This window comes from Neomonachus schauinslandi, chromosome 3 (genome assembly GCF_002201575.2).
Source record: "Neomonachus schauinslandi chromosome 3, ASM220157v2, whole genome shotgun sequence".
Taxonomy (NCBI): domain Eukaryota; kingdom Metazoa; phylum Chordata; class Mammalia; order Carnivora; family Phocidae; genus Neomonachus; species Neomonachus schauinslandi.
Window position 1 is genome coordinate 80,400,512 of NC_058405.1, and position 24,415 is coordinate 80,424,926.

The 24,415-nt window shown below is 35.6% G+C and overlaps 1 protein-coding gene across 2 annotated transcripts in view; it reads right to left on the minus strand.

The window, feature by feature from the left end:
- Positions 1 to 24,415, minus strand: part of RNF17 (ring finger protein 17) — a 146,816-nt gene that overhangs the window by 74,296 nt on the left and 48,105 nt on the right. For both annotated transcript variants that reach the window (XM_021678204.1, XM_021678203.1), the window contains exons 15-19: positions 23,464 to 23,605; positions 9,654 to 9,807; positions 7,069 to 7,184; positions 5,978 to 6,098; positions 2,797 to 2,917 (exon numbers count right to left, since the gene is read on the minus strand). In XM_021678204.1, the coding sequence (XP_021533879.1) occupies positions 2,797 to 2,917; positions 5,978 to 6,098; positions 7,069 to 7,184; positions 9,654 to 9,807; positions 23,464 to 23,605 (654 nt within the window). The remainder of the gene's footprint in view (positions 1 to 2,796; positions 2,918 to 5,977; positions 6,099 to 7,068; positions 7,185 to 9,653; positions 9,808 to 23,463; positions 23,606 to 24,415) is intronic.

A 24,415-nucleotide genomic window follows, 5' to 3' on the forward strand; every position in this document is an offset into this window, starting at 1 on the left:
CTTAAACACATATTATTAAGTGAAATAAGCCAATATGAAAAGGCTATATACTGTATGACTCCAGTTATATGATATTCTGGAAAAGGCAAAACTATGGAGACACTAAAAAATATCAGTGGTTCCCAGAGATTCGAGGGAGGGAAGGATGAATAGAACACAAGGGATTTTGAGGACAGTGAAAATACTGATATTATAATGGTGGATTCATGTCCTCATTCATTTAGTCAAAACCCACAGAATGTACACTAATGTAAATTATGGACTTCAGATGATTATGATATGTCAATGTAGTTTCATGGATGTTAACAAATGTACCATTTTGGTGGTTGACAGTGCGGGAGGCTGTGCCTGTTGGGAGAGCCAGGAATACGTGGGAAATCCCTGTGCTTTCTGCTCAGTGTTGAGAACCCAAAACTGCTCTAAAATATAAAGTCTATTTAACAAAATAAAAAAGATGACAGACCTAAATATGAAACCTAAAACTATAAAACTTAGGAAGAATACATAGGAGAAAATCTTTATGACCTTGAGTTAGGTAAAGAGTTATTAATTACAGCACAAAGTGCCTCAATTATGAAAGAAAAAACTGTCCAAGTAGACTTCAAAACCAGAAACTGCTCTTTGAAAGACACTGTTAAGAAGGCAGAGATTGGAAAAAAATATTTGCAATATTTGCAAAGCACATTATCTGATGAAGAACTTGTATCTGGAATATGTTAAAGAACTTTCACATTTCAAGAACAATAAGCAACACAATTTTACAGAAGATTTTACATTTGAAAAGAAACTTCACTGAAGAATAGACACAGATGGCAAATAAGCATATGAAAAGATCTTTAATGTCATTAAATTAAAATTAAAACTACTAAGAGAAAACACTGTATTTCTATTAGAAGGGCTGATGTAAACACAAAATGATAGAATCAAGTGCTGGCAAAGATATAGAACAATACAACTCTCACAAATTGCTGGTGGAAATGCAGGATGGTAGAGCCAATTTAGAAAATGTGTGGCAGTTTCTTATAAAGTTAAAAAAACACACCTTTTTTTTTAAAAAAACCTTTTTCTTTTAGATCTACATACCAAAATATTAAATGGATGAAGTTATATGGTGTCTGAGATTTACACCAAAATTATCAAGGCAATAATGTGGGTGGGGCATTAGATTAAATAAAGAAAAAAACCCACTTACCTTATAAGCAGCAATCTTACTCCTAGGTATTTACTCAAGAGAAAATACATACATATGTCTATATACAAAGACCTGTATGCAAATGTTTACAACACCTTTATTCATAAAATCTCTCAAACTGGAAATAGCTCAAATGTTCATCAATTAGGGAATGTATAACATTATGGTATATCCAGACGACAGGAGAGTAGAGAGCAATAAAGACTACTGATACATGTAACCACATTCATGAATCTCAAAAGCATTAAGCTAAATGAAAGATGCCAGACACAAAAGGCAAAATACACTATGACTCCACTTATAAGAAGTTGTGGAAAAGTATAGAAACAGAAATTAGATCAGTAATTGTCAAGTTTTGGGTGTGGAGGACGAGAAAGAACTACAGAGGTGCACAAGGAACTTTTTGTGGTGATAGAAATACTCTGTATTTTGACTGTGATAATGGTTATATATGACTGTATACATAAAAGGATGAAATTTTATTGTATGTTTTACCTCAATAACCCTGACTTTTAAAAAAAGAGAAATTATATATATATGTATATATATATCTGTATATCTGCATATATATATATTTTTTTTTTGAGAGGGAGAGAGAAAGGGCAGGGTGGGGCAGAGGGAGAGAGAGAATCTTAAGCAGGCTGCATGCCCAGCACAGAGCCCAAGTGGGGCTCCATCTCACAACCCTGAGATCATGACCTGAGCTGAAATCAAGTCCGACACTTAACCAACTGAGCCACCCAGGTGCCCCTCAGTCCAATATATTTAAATGTTTCCTCTCATCTCTTTCTCTTCCCTTACTTAGGGCTTACAGTGGAAAAAGGACAGGCCCTCTCTATCTTCCAAGTCCTCCAGTGTTAGGGCAGGGAGGGGAGGCAAGACTACATGCTAAGCACATGACTACAGATTTCTGCTTCTCTGGCTTACTCTGACAGACATTATGTGTGGGTGTTATCAAATATTTGCTTTCTTGAGAACGGTATGTGGGAATTCTTCAGAAGACCCTTCAGGGCCACCCTACTGCCTAAGTCTGTATTGTGAAAGAATTGTTTTGTCTTGACTCCCAACCCTCTCACCCCTCCTCACCACCCCCTTCCCTTTTGCTTCAGGGTTGCTCAACCACTGGTCTGTCTTGGGTGCTAGGCACAATGGCTCAAATCTGGTTCTTGTTCAAAGTAACCACTTGAACCCAGAAAGAATTCACATTTCTCCAAATGGGAAATTTGGGCTAACTCTACCACTAAATACCCTATCCTGCCACTTCTCTTCCTAATTTTCTTCTCAAATAGGCAGAGAGGGCTGCCAAAGCAGATATTCCACCTAGAAATAAGATGCCATTCTCTTTTTCTTAGAAGTACCTTCAATCCCTAGAAGCCATTCTCTTGGTTTCAGGGCCCCTTAGGGATGGAGGGAAAAGCCACTCTACTCCCCATTAGACTAATGACTCCAGTTATTTTTCCACCTATTTTTCTTGACCCAAAACAGGGTGAAAACTCCCAAAGCTATGGCCTAAGCACATATCCTAAAGGGAATGATATGCCAGTTATCCTTCTTGTGAATAAAGTGTTATGTACAAACTAACAAACATTTATAGGTCTACTTACCCTACTTCATAAGATGCTAGGCCCTCTTTGACTAGCTGGTCATTTATACTAGTAGGAGTCATTCCAGGAGCACCAAGAGAATCGAAAAGCTCAACTAAGAGCACATTATCTTCCAGAATTTCTGTAAAACATTAAGATGAGTTTGGGGAAAGAAAGAAATATGTTGCAAAACACACTAAATGAAGTAATTAAAAAAAAAAGCTGTAAACAATTTCATTTTGCACGTGTGGTTTTTTGCTGAATAATATCAAAGTCTCTCTGTAGGGGTAAAAGTAGTATTTTGCAAAGATAAAACAACTGTCTATGTTATCTGTAGCATATGCAAATTAATAACATTTTCATTTTAGATTATTGTGTACTGTTCTATGACAAATCAAAAGTAGTTTAAAGCTTTTAAATTCAGAAAAATATAATTGACATATTCATTGAAGAAGTGTTCTGATGTGTTTTTTTTTTTTTTTTAAAGATTTTATTTATTTATTTGACAGAGAGAGACAGCGAGAGAGGGAACACAAGCAGGCAGAGTGGGAGAGGGAGAAGCAGGCTCCCTGCTGAACAGAGAGCCCGATGCGGGGCCTGATCCCAGGACCCTGGGATCATGACCTGAGCTGAAGGCAGACGCCCAACGACTGAGCCACCCAGGCGCCCCTGTTCTGATGTGTTTTTAAACGATTTTACTGAATTCATCCAAGTTCCAGAGGACAAAAGAATGAAATTTAGGCCAGTGGTTATCTGCAAAGGTTTACAGCTTTTACAAGAATGGCACAAAGTTTAACACAACAAAAACTCAATCTAGAATCCTCAACTAGAGATTGGAATCTGGATTTTTTTTCCCCCATCCCTATGTTTTTAGGACAAACCATCTAACTTTTAACTTCTTTTAGAATACATACATATTGGTTACTTAAACAAGTAGATCTATTTAGATCTATTTCTTAAACTAAACTGGGTAAAGTTTACATCTCATATGCCTGTTTACTTACTTATGGTACATAGCACAGAGAACCTGCCTAATATGTATCTGAATAAACAACAGAGTAATTTCTTTAGGAAACACATACTTCAGTGCACTAAACTATGCACTGAATGCACACTTCAATGCAGTTTATACCTACACCTTCTACACAATAGCAGCTGGTAGCTGCAGGTCAGAATGATGATTCCAAATAAAAAGATAAAGTGTTACCAGCATCTTATATTATCTAGTCATAAAAATATTAGAAAACTTTTTTCAAGAGCCTAAAAATGATTCCTGACTACTTTTCAATGGACCAGATATATATCATCTAAAAATAAAAGACTAAGCAATGCTGAGACTCAGTTTTCATCTCCTTACTTTCCATGTCTTGTGTTCCCTTTAATTCTTTGACTTCGTATTTCCCATATATAGTTCTTTATTCCAACAGGCCCAACTTTCCATATGTTCTGTACCTTTACCAACTTCCCTACTCTGCTAATTAAAATTTAAATAACGCTTGCTTTATAAGGTAACAATGCATATTGATGGAAGGCTCCCCTTCTCATCTTTAATGTCTTACACTCTCAATCTCATCATTGTGCAGGTTAATGGGGTAAGATCTTTTAGATTTAAGGAGTGCCAGAAGGCCCTGCTCAAACAAATTATCTAGCATAATAACTATGTTATGGCTAGCGTTTGGATGATATTGGTATAACAAGTAATTAAGTACGAAAAAGAAGGAGTCAAGAAAGAAACCAAGTCAGGTCTTGATGCTGTCCACAGGAGCTAAAACCAATAGAGGGCGGGGAGCTAAAACCAATAGAATAAAATACCAAAAGCAAAGTTGGTAAGCAGAATTATCTAGGTTAAAGTCAGCTCAAAATCAGCGGAGATTACTCAAGGACTAAGAAGCCCTTAATTTACTGCTCACATCAGAGAAGCCTGATATAAAAATGTTATTGACTGAGGATGCAATATCTATGACCACATTCCTCTTTAAAGAAATTATTTCTTCAGAACAATTTCTCATATCAACAACATGGATAAATTATCACTGATACGCCATCAGTTCCCGGTTATATAACCTTGAGCAGCTGATCACTGAAGCTGCTCATTCAGTCTTCTCACTGTAACATAAGCTAACACTCTTCTGGTGGTTGGGTTCATTTAATGGTAGTATGATAAATGTGAACAAACAGATATAGTAAAAATTACCCTGGAAATTCCCATAAATCAACCCTAAGTAAACATAATCTTGTGTGTCTTGCACTAATACTTACTAAGACCAACACAGCCAGATAAATAACAGACTCCCACCACTCCCCAACCCCTGCATCTAAACCCCTTGGGGCCAGACAGGTTTTAGAACTTCAAACTGAGAAAAGCTACATAAAACATATATTGCATATTTTATAATACCCCCAGCAGATTCTGAGGCAGCAGCCTACAAACATACATTACTATCCTGAAATGGAATATATGAATATTCACTATAAAGGAGATAAAGATTATATATATCTTCATGTCAATTCAGATCAGGTTTTGCCTCTCAACTTTTCATTTCCAGAACACGGTGGGTTACAAAATTGTGAGCTAGTGGTCAGCCTGTATCTTGGACCCAAACTACTCCAAAAAAGAAATAACTTTTTTTCAAAATATGGGAAGAGCCTACAGTTGAATTCACTTAAGTCAAATGAAATGAAAAAACATATGAAAACTATTTAACAGTTATGTCCCACCTCCCCTCACTTTCCTGCACATTAAACTTTAGCATTCATCATGCCAAAATCAGGATAGAGCCCTTGCAGAAATGTAACAGAAATAAGAGAAGCTAATTTCTGGCTTTAAGGCTTTCAAGAGGCCATGTCCAGGATGACTTGATTTTTTTTTTTTTTTTAAAGATTTTATTTTTAAGTAATCTCTACACCGAATGTAGGGCTTGAACCTACAACCCCAAGATCAAGAGTCACACACTCCACCAACTGAGCCAGCCAGGCACCCCTGGGATAACTTGATTTTTTAATGGCAATTTTTGCCTTGTACTGATTTTATACTCTAGAGCCTGCAACTACATCCACTATACCTAATTCTCAATAAATGTGCTCTCACTACTCTTACTGATGACACACTGAATTTATTCTAAGATCTGGCAAATGTTGTATTATAATGTTATTCTTATTATATATAATCACATAGCAAGAAATAAAAATGGAAATAGCTTACTAACGACTGAACATGTCATAAATTTATCTTGAGTCTTTTCTTCAAATTTTTCCTTAGCTTTTTTGGACCACTGCATTGTCCTTATACATGGTTCAATATAGGCCAGCTTACATTTAATTGCCTGTGTCAAACAAAATTGCACCATTAATAAAAAGTAAAATTTCTAGTTATTTTAGAATTAAAATAAAATTTTGTATGTGTCAAAAAACTCTGTTTGAATATATATTTGGAAAATAAATGTGCAAAAGGTATTTATAAAATATTTTATAAATACCAATAACTGGAATCAATAGAGCATTTGGTTGAATTATTGCACATTCAGACACTGTTATAACAAGCATATACTGAAAGAATTACAGATACTTATGATATACTGTTAAATGAGAAAAGCAGGTTATAGGACTACTTGTCTAATCCTGTAATTGTTAAAAACAGAAGATGCATCTTAGAATTATATTTATAAAAAATATCCAATAGTTCTAAATGATTCCTCTTTTCTATATTTTCAAGTTTTTCCTACAATATTTTACCCATTTTTAAAATGAAAAATATTGTTTAACAAATGTCTAGGTGTAATGTGAATTAGAAAATAAGCCCCATTAACCTTCCTTGTCTTCTGGGGAATAGGATTCTAAGAGAAGGATAATTTTTTACTTATTCTTCCAGACTTCTCTCTTTCTCTTGGACATGTTATATATACTTAAACATAAATGGAATTGCAATAAAAATACTTCTATGATGAGATTTTTTTTACACAAGATAACATCATCTTCCTACCACATTATACAGGTATTTCAAAATAACATTAAGAGCTGCAGACCAGCAAATACTTAAAAAGACACAAACATACATACACATATATATTTATAATTAATGCTTATTTCCTAAGATATACATATATCTTAACAATTTATGGTTGCTATATAGGAAATTAAAATAATGACAGCAACTCTTTTTTAGATTCCACGTTATCAAATTATTTACAGACAAAAATTTTTTTAACAGAGCAATTCTATGATAAAAATGATTTCTAAAAATACTGTCATATTTGTGTAAGATTCTAACCCTATGACTCACAATAAGTAGATTACCTTCTCTGGGGGATTTAGAAACTCATCTTTTATTTTACGCATTTCTTTAAGTGTTATTTTTGCAGTATTGCCAAAGTCCACATATTTAACTTCAACTTCACGATGTCCAGGCAATCCTTCAAAAATTATGAAATTAGAAATCACAAACTTGGAAAGAAAACAGAGAATTATCTAGCAAAATTTAGATTGACAGTCAACTATGTTAGAATACTTTTATGATCAACATACAAGCTTAATACTTTTTTAATATAAAAAATATTTCTAATACGTGGGCTTACAAAAATCAACATAATGCACAGTTGTTCAGATTTGGTGGATGAGAAATTAACAATTTTAAGATATCCAAAGGACAATCAAAATCAGGATAACAACACAGCTATCAAATGTTAGCTGTTGTGGCCTAAAAGTTAGGCGTTAAGACTGACTGGGTCAGAATCCAGTCAAATTCCATGTGACTCTAAGCAAGCTAATCACTCTTTCTAAAATATTACTCTGAGCAAGTTTCTTTTTCTCTCTAAGCCTCATTATTTAATTTGTAAAACTGGCATACCTATAGAATCCAATCTCACAAGACTTTTTTTTTTGAGGATTCACCTATTTAAAATAATTTGCAAAACACCAAAGTAAGCATGCATTTAATAAATGTTTACTGTTAGTCAAGACAGGTGATTAAGGCAAAAGATTTAATAATCAAACTAAAGATTCATTCATATGATGATACTTAACTGAAATTAAAAAAAATTATTTGGGGGAATATTGTGAAAAATAAGGAGAGACAGACCTCTATGTCAATCTAGTCCCTATATTTTACAAGATACCAATGAATCCCTTAAGAAGTTCAAACACATGGAAGTTTGAATAAAAACCTATCACACTGACCTTTGTGAAAATACTCAAAATATATGGTTGACTTTAGCCTCTCTTAGCACACCTATGTATAATTCTACTAAAATGGTTGCTATCATTTTCAAATTTAAATAGTACAGTATATATATTGCAAAAATGGAAGAAGTACAGGCATTCTCTGCTCCTTAGCAGAAGTGGAAGCAGATGGAACACACTGGTACTCAAGAGGACACTTAAGCAACTTAGGCCATGTGATAACTGGTATCTGAAGTAATTGAGAAGACACATGTTACCATAAGTCTAAGAAGGTGAGGGAATCCCTCCACACTTCCACTGGAATTCTCATGCTAGAAGGATATTCTTAACTGTACTAATGCCATTACATTCTTATCATTCTTCAAGTCTCTGAATGGAGATATAGTTTTAGACAAAACAAACAAATGGACAGGAGATAAAATTTAAAGAACATTTTTTACCCAAATTATCAATCATGTATGAGAGTACAGTCAGAAGACATGAAAGGTCTCAAAATTTACCTCCATTTATTCTGAGTAAACAATTAGAAGATGCTCCCCCAAAATAGGGGAGTAAACTGAAGAGGTAAACATGGGATCCATAAAACAAGGGATCCAATACAGGAAAACAAAGTATATTGCCAAGTGAAATAAACTCCCTGCATAACAAAAGTCTAATAAGCTTAGAGGACTAGCAGTCTAATTGGAAAAGATAGAAGGATGTTTTCACTGCTAGGAAAAAAAAAAAACAACTAACATTACCTGAAAAGTCAATCGTGTGGAAAATTGTTTTGAACAATCAGGAAAATGTAGCCATAAATTAAAGAAAAGAAAGTGAAAATCTGATGCATTAACTTGAAACAGGAAAGTATTCTTTATGACTTGGTGAAAATATTTATATTGAATATGGATTAACTAAAATTGTGATACAGCTATGGGGATGGGGTGGGGAGGGCATAAAAGAGCTAGAAGAAATCTAAAACTGCTATCTACCATAATAAGAATAGATGACATAACACAAATTAAAAAAATAAGAATAGATAATATCTAAGAGTAAAATATCAACAAAGTATTACATATTTAGAAGAAATAACACAAATACCAAAAGCAACAGCTGAAAGAATTTAAAGTATTTTTTAAGTAATGTCTACACCCCACATTAAGCTCAAACTCACAACCCTGAGATCAAGAGTTGCATGCTCTTACAACTGAGCCAGCCAGACAACCCTAAAATATTTGCCTTTGAGGAGTGCAGTATAAGTTGTTTAGCACCATTTAACTTTTTAAATAAGGCAGACATTAGAAAACAACAACAAAAAAATAGTTAAGTCCTAGTCAAATCAAAATCTAAGGACTCAGAGATTCACCTCCCAACATTACCACTAGCTTTTTAAATTTTTTTTTTTAAAGATTTTATTTATTTATTTGATAGAGAGAGTGAGAGAGCACAAGCAGGGGGAACAGTAGAGGGAGAGGGAGAAGCAGGCTCCCCCCCCAAGCAGGGAGCTCGATGCGGGGCTTGATCACAGGACCCTGGGATCATGACCTGAGCCGAAGGCAGACGCTTAACCATCTGAGCCACCCAGGCGCCCCCCGACTAGCTTTTTAAAGATAACTGAGCAAAGATCAAATAATACCACTTCCATGATTTAATTTGTACCAACTCAAATGGTTTCAGTTTTTAAGCATAACATTTCCCTTTAGAAATAGTATGCAATTTCCTACCAATAACTTTTGCTCGGTACCAAACTCCATCTTCAAATTTAGCTACACAGGCTTGACCTTGAACTGGACAGAGGATTTCCAGATTTTCTCCATCTTCACTTTTATAGAATTCCTCAATTGTCTTTAGCAAAAATAAAAAATCCAGGCTCTCTATCTAAGAAATAAAGGGAGTAAAACACTATAGTTTCAAAGAAACAAAATTTAAATGTGGCATGTATTATAAGCACTGCTTATAAAATTACTGGAATCAGACAAATCAATTGTTATGTAATTTATATTTGAAATATTTTATTACAGAAGCAGTATATAATATTAGCAAATATGGACACAACAAATTTTTTTAAAAATCACATTTCTCCAGATATCTTAAGTGTATATCCTTCCAGATCCCTTTTTTTTAAATTTAAATTCTATAGCCAACATATAGTACATCATTAGTATTTGATGTAGTGTTCAATGATTCATTAGTTGCATATAACACCCAGTGCTCATTCCATCACACACCCTCCTTAATGCCTGTCACCCAGTTACCCCATCTCCCCACCCACCTACCTTTTTACAACCCTCAGTTTGTATCCTATAGTTAAGAGTCTCTCATGGTTTGTCTCCCTCTTTGATTTCTTCCCATTCATTTTTCCCTCCCCTCCCCTATGATCCTCTGCGCTATTTCTTATATTCCACATATAAGTGAAACCATATGAGCACGGTCTTTCTCTGCTTGGCTTATTTCACTTAGCATAATACCCCCCAGTTCCATCCATGTTGATGCAAATGGTAGGTATTCATCCTTTCTGATGGCTGAGTAATATTCCATTATATATATGAATCACATCTTCGTTATCCATTCATCTGCTGAAGGATACCTCAGCTCCTTTCACAGTTTGGCTATTGTGGACATTGCTTCTATGAACATTGGGGTGCATGTGCCCCTTCTTTTCACTACATCTGTGTCTTTGGGGTAAATACCCAGTAGTGCAATTGCTGGGTCATAGTGTAGCTCTATTTTTAACTTCTTGAGGAACCTCCATACTGTTTTCCAGAGTGGCTGTACCAGCTTGCATTCCCACCAACAGTGTAAGAGGGTTCCCCTTTCTCCACATCCTTTCCAACATTTGTTGTTCCAGATCCCTTTCTTACACACACACAAACTTTCCATATTTTTTAAAACAAAAATGAGATGATCTTTTACTTGCAATTTGATTACAGTGTGATAATTTGCATTTTCCATCAATTCTCACTTTTGTTTCATTAAGTATTCCTTTTAGTACTTTTAGACCACATTTAGATATCCCTAACTGGCCCAAACCGGTATCAAATTCAAGACTACACATTATATCTAGTTATCTCAATAAATCTTTTAGGATCTAGTGTAGTCTTTTTTTTTTTTTTTTTTTTTAATGACTAGGTCTTGCTGAAGAGAGACTGCTATTTTTCTGCAGAATGCCCCATCTTCTGGATTTATATGGTTACATCCTCATGCTATTATATAGCTTGTTCCTCCATTAAATGGGGTCTGTCTCCTGAAATTTCCCCAAAGCCAGAAGTTATATCTATAGGTTTGGTGGATTCAAACCTTTTTTGGCCAGAATACATTTTAAGTGTACTTAGGTTACAATACATCAAAAGACATGATATTACTGACTCAATATTAATATGCTAAGATTCACCTACAGATTGGGGTGATGATTCTGATCCCTCTATTGTACAGTTGTGTTTTTACCCTTGTATCCACCAAGTAATTCATTTAATAATACTTTGGCATTATATGAATGTCCAGTTTCCCATCAACCTTCCATCAGATGGTTTTAAAGTGAATTGATCATTCTTTAAATCAGTAATTTCAGTAGGGTTTGTGAAATGACTACACTGAATAAACTAGAGATTTCTCTTATTAATAAATAAGACTATTTGGTTACTTAAGTTCTTAAAGTTCCTATAGTACCTAAAACATTGTTCCTCCACCAAAAAAAAAAAAAGAAAGAAAAAAATCCCAAAACACCAAGAATGTCTGATTATCTCTCTAAATGCCAATTCTTAAGGTTAAAAAATATTTTAAAATCTATTTCAAATGGCAAAAAATGAAGTTTTTCTTTTTTAAGTATTATAATGCAAGCGGAAATTTTGTGAATCTGTCTTTTCTTGTTATTTCATTTAAATTACTTTAAAAACTTCAAATTTTTAAAATTTTTATTTCTAAGTAGGTTTTATTCATATTCTTCCAACCAAAGTGAAGTGAAAAATTCAACAGAGGAATGACATCAGCAAAATAGCATACTAGGAAGCTCCAAGCTCTTGTTCCCCTACAGAAACACTGGGGAAAAAAAGAGAGAGAGAGAAGCCATATGAACTTTGTCAGAACTATGGAAAAGTCAAAGGTTTATAGCAACCAAGCAAACACCTAATCAAGCTCCTGGCATTCAGATAAATCTCTGTCAAAACATTTGCTGAACACAAGCTAAAGGAACAGAGACTTGAGTGATCACATGCAAGGAATAGTTTGCAAAAATAATTTGAAAAAGTCTCAAAACTAACCAACCACTGCAGTCTTCAACTATAAGAAAATCCAGCAAATCCCAGGGAGGTGGGGACCTTATTTTCAGAGTTACCACATTATAATAGTCAAATGACCAGTTTTCAACAAAAAATCAGAAGAAATACAAAGAAAAAGGAAAACATGGCTCATTCATAGGAACAAAACAGAAACCACCCTTGAGGAAGCCCAGATAAAGGACATAGTAGACAAAGACTTCAGAGCAACTGCCTTAAATATGTTCAAAGAATAAAGGAACATATGGATAAAGAACTAGAGGAAACCAGGAAAACAATAAAGGACCAAAATGAAAATACCATCAAAGAGACAGAAATTATAAAAAGGAATCAAACAAATTCTGGAGCTGAAAAGTAAAATAACTGAAGTGAAAAATACACCAGAGGGATTCAACAGCATATCTGAAACAAGCATAAGAAAGGATCAGTGAACTTGAAGACAGGACAACTGAAATCATTAAGTGGGGAAAAGAAAGAGTGAAGGAAGAGAGGCTAAGGGACTTGAACAGAGACCAAGGGCACCATTAGACATACTAATATACACATTATGGGAGTTCCAGAAGGAGAGAGAAAGGAGCTGAAAGATTATTTGAAGACATAATGGCTGAAAACGGGCCAAATTTGACGACAGACATGAATCTACAAATCCAAGAAGGTCAATGTTATGAGTTGACTTGTACCTCCAGGATATGTTGGAGTCATAACCTGAGAATGTGACCTTATTTGGAGAGTCTTTTTTTTTTTTTTTAAAGACTATTTATTTGACAGAGAGAGACAGCGAGAGCAGGAACACAAGCAGGGGAGTGGGAGAGGGAGAATCAGGCTTCCCGCTGAGCAGAGAGCCCAATGTGGGGCTTGATCCCAGGACCCTGGGATCATGACCTGAGCCGAAGGCAGATGCTTAATGACTGAGTCACCCAGGCACTCCCTGGAGACAGAGTCTTAACAGATAATCAAGTTAAAATGAGGTCATTAGGGTAGGCCTTAATCAAATATGATTGGTGTTATTAAAAGAGGAAGATTTAGTACAGAGACAAACACAGGAGAATGCATGTGAAGATGAAGGCAGAGATGAGGGTGATGCAGCAGAAGTCAAAGACCACCAAAAATTTCCAGCTAACCACCAGAAAGTAGGAGAAAGTAATGGAAGAGATTATTACTCACAGTCCTAAGAAGGAAAATACCCTACTGATACCTTGATTTCACACTTCTAAATTCCAGAACTATGGGACAATAAATTTATGTTCTTTAAGCCACTTAATTTGTGTAACTTTGTTATTACAGTCCTAGGAAATGAATACACATTTTGGTTTTGAGAAGTAGGGTGTTGCTGTAACAAATACCTAAAATGTGTGTGTGACTTCAGAATTAGGTAATGGGCAGAGGAGAAGTTTTGAGGTGCTTGAATGGAAAAAGTCCAGATTGCCTGGAAAAAAATTTTGGTAGAAATATGAATGTTAAAGGTGTTTCTGGTGACATCTCAGACAGAAATGAGGAACATGTTATTGGATACTGGAAGAAAGGAGATCCTTGATATAAAGTGGTAGAGAACTTGGCTGAATTTTGTCCTGTTGGACAGAAAGTAGAACGTTTATGTTTAGCTGAGGAGATCTCTAAGTAAAATGTTGAATGTGCAGCTTGGTTTCTCCTTGTTGTTTATAATAAAACATGAGAAGACAGAGATAAAGAAAGAATTGCCAAACATAAAGGAACCAGAACTTGAAGGATTTATGAAATTCTCAGTTTATCCATATTGTAAACAATGAGAATGTATACTTAGGACACCAAGGGTGTGGTTGGACACTGCTGAAGAGATTATGGGCAAGTGACTTGTGGATCCAATCTATCATCTCAGTAGAAACACTACCAGCTTGAACTTAAGGGGACAGAGATGGGAAGAAGGAAGGCTGTTGGACTTGTGGGATTTTATATGGAGGAAGTGAGCTGACAGGGCTATCAGCCCTGAACATGTGTTATCTTTCAAGAAAAAGGAATAATGACCCTGGAGGTGGTTCAGAGGCTGGTGTGTCTGCCACTGCCACCAGGAGCCCAGAGAGCACAGGCCTGAGAGGCAGGACTGTCTTATCCTCTGTTCCAGGAGGTGCAGCCTCCTGGGTTCCAGAGCATGAGGACAACCCCTCAATTCCAACAGGTGAGGCTCCTTTCGGGGCTAAGGGGGCAAAGCCACCACCCAGTAGGACTGGAGGGTGGAGCATCCAGCCAATGAAGATGATTCTCAAGTCATAAGAATTTAATAGAATTTGTCCTGCTAGGTTTTAGGTTTGTCTGGTCTCACATATTCAGAGATAGAGAAGAATTTTGCTCCAGCTTGAGTGATACCCTAGTCTTAACCTGTACTTGAATTAGACTATGAGATTTGAGACTTTTGGTTGATGATATTTAAATATAAGGCTTTGGACTGAGAATTGATGCTGTAATGATTGGAATGGGGTGAATGTATTTTGCCTGTGGGAAGTACATGCATTTCTGATAGAGCAGAGAGCAGACTGCTTTGCAAACTGTGTCCTCCCCAAAACATATGTTGGAGTTCTAACCCCAAAGTACTTCAGAATGCAACCTTATTTGAAAATTGGGTTTTACAGAGGTTATCAAGGTAAAATAAAGTCTTAGGCACTAAGACTTTATTCAGTATGACTGGTGTCCTTACTAAAAAAACTGAGACAGACAAGTACAGAGAAAATGCCATGTGAAGAAAGACGAGGAGACTGGGGTGATGAAACAGAAGTCAATGAGTGGTAAAGATCACCAGCATACCACCAAAATCTAGAGGAGAGACATGGAATAGATTTTACCTCTAAGATCTCAGAAGGAATGAACCCTGCCAACACCTTGATTTTAGACTTCTAGACTCCATCACTGTGAGACCATAAAGTTTTGTTGTTCAAGCCATCCAACTTAAGGTACTTTGTTACAACGGCCCTATGAAACTAATACACTCAACAAAACCCTAACTAGGATAAACCCAAAGGGACTCACTCAAATGAATTATAATCAAACAATAACCAAAGACAAAGACAGAATCTTGAAAGCAGCAAGAGAGAAGTAACTTGTCATGTACAAGGTATCATCAACAAGATTACTTGCTGATTTCTCCTAAGAAAGCTTTGAGGACAGAAGACAACAAGGAGATACATTTTTTTTTAAGTTTATTTTATTTATTTGACACAGAGAGACACAGCGAGAGAGGGAACACAAGCAGGGGGAGTGGGAGAAGAAGCAGGCTTCCCACGGAGCAGGGAGCCTGATGCAGGGCTCGATCCCAAGACCCTGGGATCATGACCTGAGCTGCTTAAGGCAGCCGCTTAACTGAATGAGACACCCAGGCGCCCCAACAAGGAGATACATTTAAAGTGCTGAAACACAACAACAAAAAACCCTATCAACCGAGAATTACAGATCCAGCAAAACTATCCTTCAAAGATGAGGGAGAAATTAAGCCATTCACAGAGAAACAAGAGGTGAGGGAGTTCACTGCCACTAAAGGGAGTCCTTCAGGTAGAAATAAAAGGATGCTAGAGGGTAACTCAGAGTCACATGAAGATATGAAGATCTGTGGTTCAGGTAAGTACAAGGACAAATATGAAAGCCAGTATTATTTTAATTTTGGTTTGTAACTTCACTTTTATTTCTATTTATTTCTATAATATCTATTTCTTTAGGATTTAAAAGATAAATGCATAAAATTATAAATATATGTTACTGAGCACACAATGTATAAAGGTTAATTTGTGACATCAATAATATAAAAGGGGAATGGAGCTGCACAGGAATAGAGTTTTTGTGCAATTAAAGTTGGTATAAATTCATATTAATTGTTACAACTTTAGGATATATGTAATCCCTATGGTAATGATAAAAAACTTATATACAAGAGTAAATAAGGTAATCAAAACATGAAACTACAATATTTGCACACCCATGTTCCCTGCAGCATTATTTACAATAGCCAAGAGGTAGAAGCAAACCAAATGTCCACTGATGGATGAATGAACTAATAAAATGTGATATATACATACAATGGAATATTAGCCTTAAAGAAGGAAATCTTCTCACACAACAATATGAATGAACCTTGAGGGCATTATGCTAATGAAGTTAGCCAGCCACACAAAGACAAACACTGTATGATTCCATTTATATGAAGTATCAAAATAGTGAAATTCATAGAACTGTGGTTGTCAGTGCTTAGGGGTAGGGGAAAATGCAGAGTGTTTGTTCAAGAGATGTAGAGTTTCAGTTCTGCAAGATGAAAAAGTTCTATAGATCTATTGCACAACAATGTGAGTATAGTTAACACTACTGAACTATACATTTAAAAATGGTTAGATGGTAAAATTTATTATGTTTTTATGACAGTGTTTTTCTTTTTTTTTTTTTTTTAAGATTTTATTTATTTATTTGAGAGAGAGAATGAGATAGAGAGAGCATGAGAGGGGGAGGGTCAGAGGGAGAAGCAGACTCCCTGCCGAGCAGGGAGCCCGATGCGGGACTCGATCCCGGGACTCCAGGATCATGACCTGAGCCGAAGGCAGTCGCCCAACCAACTGAGCCACCCAGGCGCCCGACAGTGTTTTTCAAAAATATTAAAAAATGACATTACCAAAAAACAACTAAACACAAAAGAGGGAAGTAATAGAGAAAATGGGAGACAAAAAAGCTATAAGATATACAGAAAATAGCAAAATGGCAGAAGCCTTTCCTATTAATAGGTCCTTTATTTATTTATTTATTTTTTAAAGATTTATTCATTTCAGAGAGGGAGCACAAGCAGGGGGAGCAGCAGGCAGAGAGAGAGGGAGAAGCAGACTCCCTGCTGAACAAGGAGCAGCCTGATGCGGGGCTCGATCCCAGGATCCTCGGATCATGACCTGAGCTGAAGGCAGACACTTAACCAACTGAGCCACCCAGGTGCCCCTAATAAGTACTTTAAAATGGTTTAAACACTCCAATTAAAAGGCAAAGATTGGCAGAATGGATTTTTTTTTTTTTTAGATTTTATTTATTTGCGAGAGAGAGAATGAGAGACAGAGAGCATGAGAGGGAGGAGGGTCAGAGGGAGAAGCAGACTCCCTGCTGAGCGGGGAGCCTGATGTGGGACTCAATCCCGGGACTCTAGGATCATGACCTGAGCCGAAGGCAGTCACTTAACCGACTGAGCCACCCAGGCGCCCTGGCAGAATGGATTTTAAAAAATGGCCCAACTATATGCTATTTATAAGATACTCACTTTAGATCCAAAAACATACACAGGTTAAAAGTGAAAAATTAGAAAATGTATTCCATGCAAACAGTAACCAAGAGAGAGCTGGAGTGGCTATGCTATTATCAGACAAAATATACTTTAAGTCAGATAATATTACAAGAAACAAAGAATGACATTATACATTGATAAGAGAGTCAATTCACCAATAAGATGTAACAATTACAAATACATATGCACCAAACATCAGCTCCCCAAAATATAGGATGCAAACATTGACAGAATCGAAGGGGACAGTTCTTCAATAAAAGGAGACTTTAGTGCTCCATTTTCAAAAACAGAACTACAAAGAATGTCAAGAAGAAAATAGATTACTTGAACAACAGTACAAATCAGTTACACGTAACAGACATATACAGAACATTCAAGCCAAGAGCAGAATACATTTTTTTCTCAAGTGCACATGGAACATTCTCAGGATAAACAATATGTTAGGCTATAAAACAAGCCTCAGTAAATTTTAAAAGACTGAAAACACACACAGTGTCTTTCCTAATCACAATGGAAGTAGACTAGAAATTAAGAGAAAACTAAAAAATTCACAACAAACTTGTGGGATGAAGCAAAAGTAGTGCTAAGAGGGAACTTTATAGCTGTAAATGCATACAGTAAAAATAAATAAATAAATAAATAAATAAATAAATAAATAAATAAATAAACTAACCATAAAACTTAAGGAAATAAAAGTAAAATAAACCCCAAACTAGCAAAAGGAAGAAAATAATAAAGAGTAGAGCTTTGATAGAAAATAGAAATACAATGGGTAAAAAAAACAAAGGTTGGTTTTTGAAAAGATTAATAAAACTGACAAACCATTAACTAGACTAAGGAAAAAAAGAAAACACAAATTACTAAAATCAAAGAAAGTGAGGGAATTCCTACTAATTTTAATAAATAAAAAGGATTAGAAGAGTCTACTATAACTAGAAACACCCACCTATCAAGACTGAATCATGAAAAGAAAAATCTAAGCAGACTTGTATCTAGCAAGGAGACTGAATCAGTAATCAAAAACTTCCAATAAAGAAAAGCCCTGGATCACACAGCTTCACTGATGAATTCTACCAAACTGATGGTCACCAGAAGGGAGGTGGGTGGGGGGATGGGTGAAATAGGTGATGAGGATTAAGGAGTGCACTTGTGATGAGCACTGGATGATGTATGGAAATGTTGAATCACTATATTGTATACCTGAAACTAATATGTTAATGTTAATTAACTGGAGTTTACATAAAAACCTAAACAAAGAACACGATCCCTTCTTGGCCAAAAAACTGGGGGTGGGGGGGAGAAACTCATCCTAACTCATTTTAAGAGGTCAACATTACCTGAAACTAAAGCCATACAAAGACAGGGCAAGAAAACTACAGACTAGTATCACTTATGAACACTGACACAAAAATCCTCAACGGAATACTTACAAACCAAATTCAGTGTTACATTAGAAGGATTATATATCATGATCTAGGGGGACTGATTCCTGGAATGCAATGGTGGTTCAAAATATAAAATAAAAACAATGCAGTAGACATCAACAGAATGAAGGAAAAATAAAAACTATGATCATCTCAACTGATGCAAAAACTATATTTGACAACACTAAACATTCTTTTCTGTTAAAAACACTCAATAAACTATTCCTAGGAACCTTCTTCAACATGATAAAGGCCATATGGGAAAAACCCACAGATACCATAGTCAATGGTAAAAGAGAAATCCTTTTTCCCCCTCAGACAGAAGAAAAAGATGAGTTTTCTACTTGTACTCAACAAGATATTGGAACTCATAGCCAGAGCCACTAAATAAGAAAAAGAAAAGGCATTCCAATTGTCAGAAATAAAATTATCTCTTTTTGCAGCTGACATAATTTTATAATGTATAAAACTCTAAAAAGCTCACCAAAAAAAACCTGTTAGTGAAGTTATAAGGATCTAAAATGAAGACAGAAAAATCAGTTATGTTTTATAAAGCAGTAATTAACAATCTAAACTGGAAAGTAACAATTCCTTCTACAATACCAGAAAAAAAAAAGAATACACTTAGGAATAAACTTAAACAAGGAAGGAACAGACTTGTATACTTATACACCATATCAGACTGCTGAAAGAAATGAAAGAAGGCAAAATAAGAGGAAAGACATCCCACATTCATGGACTGGAAGACCTAATACTGTTGACAATACTACCCAAAACAATCTACAATTCAATGCAATCCCATTAAAATTCCAGTGATGTTTCAGGCAGAATAGAAAAACCCATTCTCAAAGTCATATGAAATCTCAGGGGCCCCAAACTGCCAAAAAATCTTGAGAAAGAACAAAGTTGGAGGGCTCACACATCCTGATTTCAAAACTTGCTACGAAGCTATAGTAATCAAAACAGTGTGCTACTGGCATAAGGACAGATAGACCGATGGAATAAAATAGACATCCCAGAAATAAACCTTCACATATATGGTTAACAAGCATGCCCAGACCATTCAATGGAGAAAAGACCATCTTTTCAACAAATGGTGCTGAGAAAAGTGGACATTCACGTGGAAAAGAATGAAATTGGACCCTTCTCTCATACCATATACAAAAATTAACTCAAAGTGAATCAAAGACCAAAGTTTAAGAGCTAAAAACTATAAAACTCTTAGAAGAAAACATAGGGGAGAAACTTCATAATGTTAGATTCAGCAATGATTTCTTGGCTATGACACAAAAGCACAGGCAACAAAAGAAAAAATAAACTGGACTTTATCAAGTTAAAAAGTTTTATGGATCAAAGAATGCTATCAAGAGAGTAAAAAGGCAACCCACAGAATGGAAGAAAATATCTGAAAATTATATATCTGATAAAGGATTGATATAAAATAATCCAATTCAAAACTGGTGAAAGGACTGGAATAGGTATTTCTCCAAAGAAATTTTATAAATGACTAATAAATACACACGTGAAAAAAATGTATTCAACAATACTAGCCATGCGGGAAATGCAAATCAAATCCATAACGATATACAACTTCATACCCTTAAAATGGCTATTTAAAAAAAAAAAGTGCTGGTGAGGATGTGGAAAAACTGGAACTCTTATGCATTGTTAATGGAAATACAAAATGGTGCGGCACTGTGGAAAACAGTTTGGTAGTTCTTCAAAAGTTAAACAGAATTATAATATTAGCCAGCAATTCCAGAACTAGGTATATACCCAAAAGAACTTTCAGTGAAAGCAGAGACCCAAATAGACACTTGTACCCCCATGTTTATAGCAGCATTATTCACAGCAGTCAAAAGGTTTAAACAATCCAAGTGTCCATCAACAGATGAATGGGTAAACAAAATATAGTATATACAGACAAATATTAGTCATGAAAAAGAATGAAATTCTAATACATGCTACAATATGTAAATATTATGCTAAGTGAAATAAGGCAGATACAGATATTCTATTTCCACTTAAGAGGTACCTAGAATAGATAAATTCACAGAAAAAGAAAGTAGGACAGGTTATGAGAGGCTGTGGGAGGGGGGAAATGGGGAATTGTTTAATGTTACAGAGCTGTTTGGGATAATGAACAGTTCTAGAGATGAATAATGGCAATGGTTGCACAACACTGAGTATTTATTGGTACTGAACTGTACATTTAATGGCTAAAATGAGATATAAGACATTTTATATATGTTTTACTTCAATTTAAATAAAAGGCACTGTAAAAAAAAATTCAGTGAAAGAAATATATGCAAGTCCTTACTTAGTGCCAAATAAGCAGACTTCCACAACTTATCCGGGGAGCCCTTATAGTGTGGTACAGTGATTAAGATGACAGGCTCTGAATGAAGTTACACTGCCCAGTTCAATCCTGGCTCTTCCATTCTGTAGCTGTGTGACCTCAGGCAAGTTGCTTTATCCCTTTGGCTAGATTCTCGTATCTACATGAAAATACTATTATCTTTTTCATAGGACTGTTATGAAGATTAATGAATTATTCACTCATTATGGCCTTTAGAATGAGTTAATTCATATGAAGCACAGACACAAAGAGATCAAGAAGGATGAACTCATTGTTAGTAGCTATCTAAACAAACCCATCAGTCCACATCCAAAATTTAATATGAAATGCCTTTGATCTGAATTTATTTTGTGTTCAAATTCAGAAAATTACCTAGTAATAATGTGTAAATTCTCAGACGTCCACTGTCAGAAACAGGTTTTCTCACAGCATTCTTTTTTAAACATTTAATTTAAATTCAATTAATTAACATATAATGCATTATTGGTTTCAGAGGTACAGGCCTGTGATTCATCAGTCTTATATAATACCCAGGGCTCATTACATCACATGCTCTCCCTATTGTCCATCACCCATTACACTACCCGCCCCCTCCAGCAACCCTTAATCCTATGATTAAGAGTCTCTTATGATTTTCTCCCTGATTTCGTCTTGTTTTGTTTTTCCCTCTCTTGCCCTATGCTCCTGTTTTGTTCTTAAATTCCATATATCCATGAAATCATATGATACTTGTCTTTCTCTGATTGACTTATTTTGCTTAGCATAATACCCTCTAGTTCCATCCATGTTGTTGCAAATGGCAAGCTAACATTTTTTTGATGGCTGAGTAATATTCCATTGTGTGTGTGTGTATGTATATATATATATATATCACATCTTCTTTATCCACTCATCTGTGGATGGACGTCTGGGTTCTTTCCATAGTTAGGCTATTGTGGACGTTGCTGCTATAAACATTGGGGTGCAGGTGCCCCTTCGGATTACTACATTTGTATCTTTGGGGTAAATACCCAGTAGTGCAATTGCTGGGTAATAGGGTAGCTCTACTTTCAACTTTTTGAGGAACCTCCATATTGTTTTCCACAGTGGATGCACCAGCTTGCATTCCCACCAACAGCATAGGAGAGTTCCCCGCCAACATCTGTTGTTTCCTGACTTGTTAATTTTAGCCATTCTGACTGGTGTGAGGTGGTCTATTACAAAGCTGTAATCATCAAGACAGAATGGTACTGGCAAAAAAAACAGACACACAGATCAGAATAGAAAACCCAGAAATGGACCCTCTACTCTATGGTCAACTAATCTTTGACAAAAGAAAGAATATCCAATGGAAAAAGGAGAGTCTCTTCAACAAATGGTGTTGGGAAAATTGGACAGCCACAAGCAGAAGAATGAAACTGGACCATTTCCTTACACCATACAGAAAAATAGACTCAAAATGGATGAAAGACCTAAATGTGAGACAGGAATCCATCAAAATCCTAGAGGAAAACACAGGCAGAAACCTCTTTGACTTTGGCTGCAGCAACTCTTGCTAGACAGGTCTCCAAAGGCAAGGGAAACAAAGGCAAAAATGAACTACTGGGACTCCACCAAAATAAAAAGGTTTTGCACAGCAAAGGAAACAGTCAACAAAACCAAAAGACAACTGACAGAATAGGAGAAGATTTTTGCAAATGACCTATCAGATAAAGGGCTAGTATCCAAAATCTATAAAGAACTTATCAAACTCAACACCCAAAGAACAAATAATCCAATCAAGAAATGGGCAGAAGACAAGAATAGACATTTCTCCAAAGAAGACATCCAAATGGCCAAAAGACACATGAAAAAATGCTCCACATCACTTGGCATCAGGGAGATACAAATCAAAACCACAATGAGATACCTTCTCATAGTATTCTGATGTCAGGTCTATGCGCTTTCCTACTCTCTAGATTTCATAAGGTGGCAAGAAACACATATATTAGGTATCCTTCACTGTCCTTTCCTTCCATATTTCACTAATTTGCATGATGAAGAGTTCCTTCAATTTACAATGAATCATGTGAATTTCTCATTTATAGTTGCAGCTAAGAAACGTAAATTTACAGAAGGTTGACAGTGGTTTGTTTGCTCTAAAATTCATACTGGGTATTCATTCCCATTATACATTTCTACTTAAAATTTGAAAAAATACTTTGTCTCAAAGGAATACTAAATACTTACCAACTGAAGATAGAAATCGGCAGGACTATTTATATGACAAACCATAACTGAAAGATCTGTCATTTCTTTAGGCAAAATAGGTGGGTGATAGTATAAAGTCATATTCTTTTCAGAGTGGCTTCTTGGTGATTGCGACCTAAACCTGATTAAAAGCACAATCAAAAGCATAAGCATGCCATTTTCTTAAATTCTTTCTTCTCTCAGCAGCTTGGTCTGAAGAAAGGACTTACTGATTTATCTACCAAGGGTATTCGCTTTTCAATTTCTTTTCTAATACATTTCTTGGTATTGTCTCCAATTATCAAACCAGGTTAAATAAGATGTCAAGTCTCAAAAATCAGTAATTGACCTTTGAATTTGTGTTGGGACATTTTTGAGCCAGGCCTGTATCTTCTACTCAAAGTCTCTCTCCTTTCAGGAATTGACAACCATGGACTATGGTAGCACTCAGTAAGGCCACCTGAGGGGTTTGTGTGACTCCATCCAGCTCTAATACTACTTTTATTTTTCCACAATGAGACCTACTTGGGTAACTTCTAGAGTCATCTCATCACTCAGGACAAAAAGTATCTTTCACTGTCTCTATCGTTAGTCATCTTACTTTGTTCATCAGTGATGGGGGTGGAGGAAGAAACTTTATTCTAGATTCACACATTAAATACAGAATGGTGATCATGAACTTATTCCAAAGGTTAGAAAATTTAAGTCAGGAATTGTTAAACTATAATTCTCAAAACCCTAGTGGAGGTGTTTGTGAAGTTATGAAGAGTCTAAAAAATGTTCAGTATCTACAAATAGTTTTTTTTGAGTTACCTTAATTTCTCTATTTTCTTAAATTATCTGAATGCAGTTTTCAGACAACTGTACTTAGAAAACTCTGGTAGCAATATTTTTAACCTCTTAGATTACATTCACTTTAGAGTCAGTCCATAGTTTTTAAAGGTAAACTGTT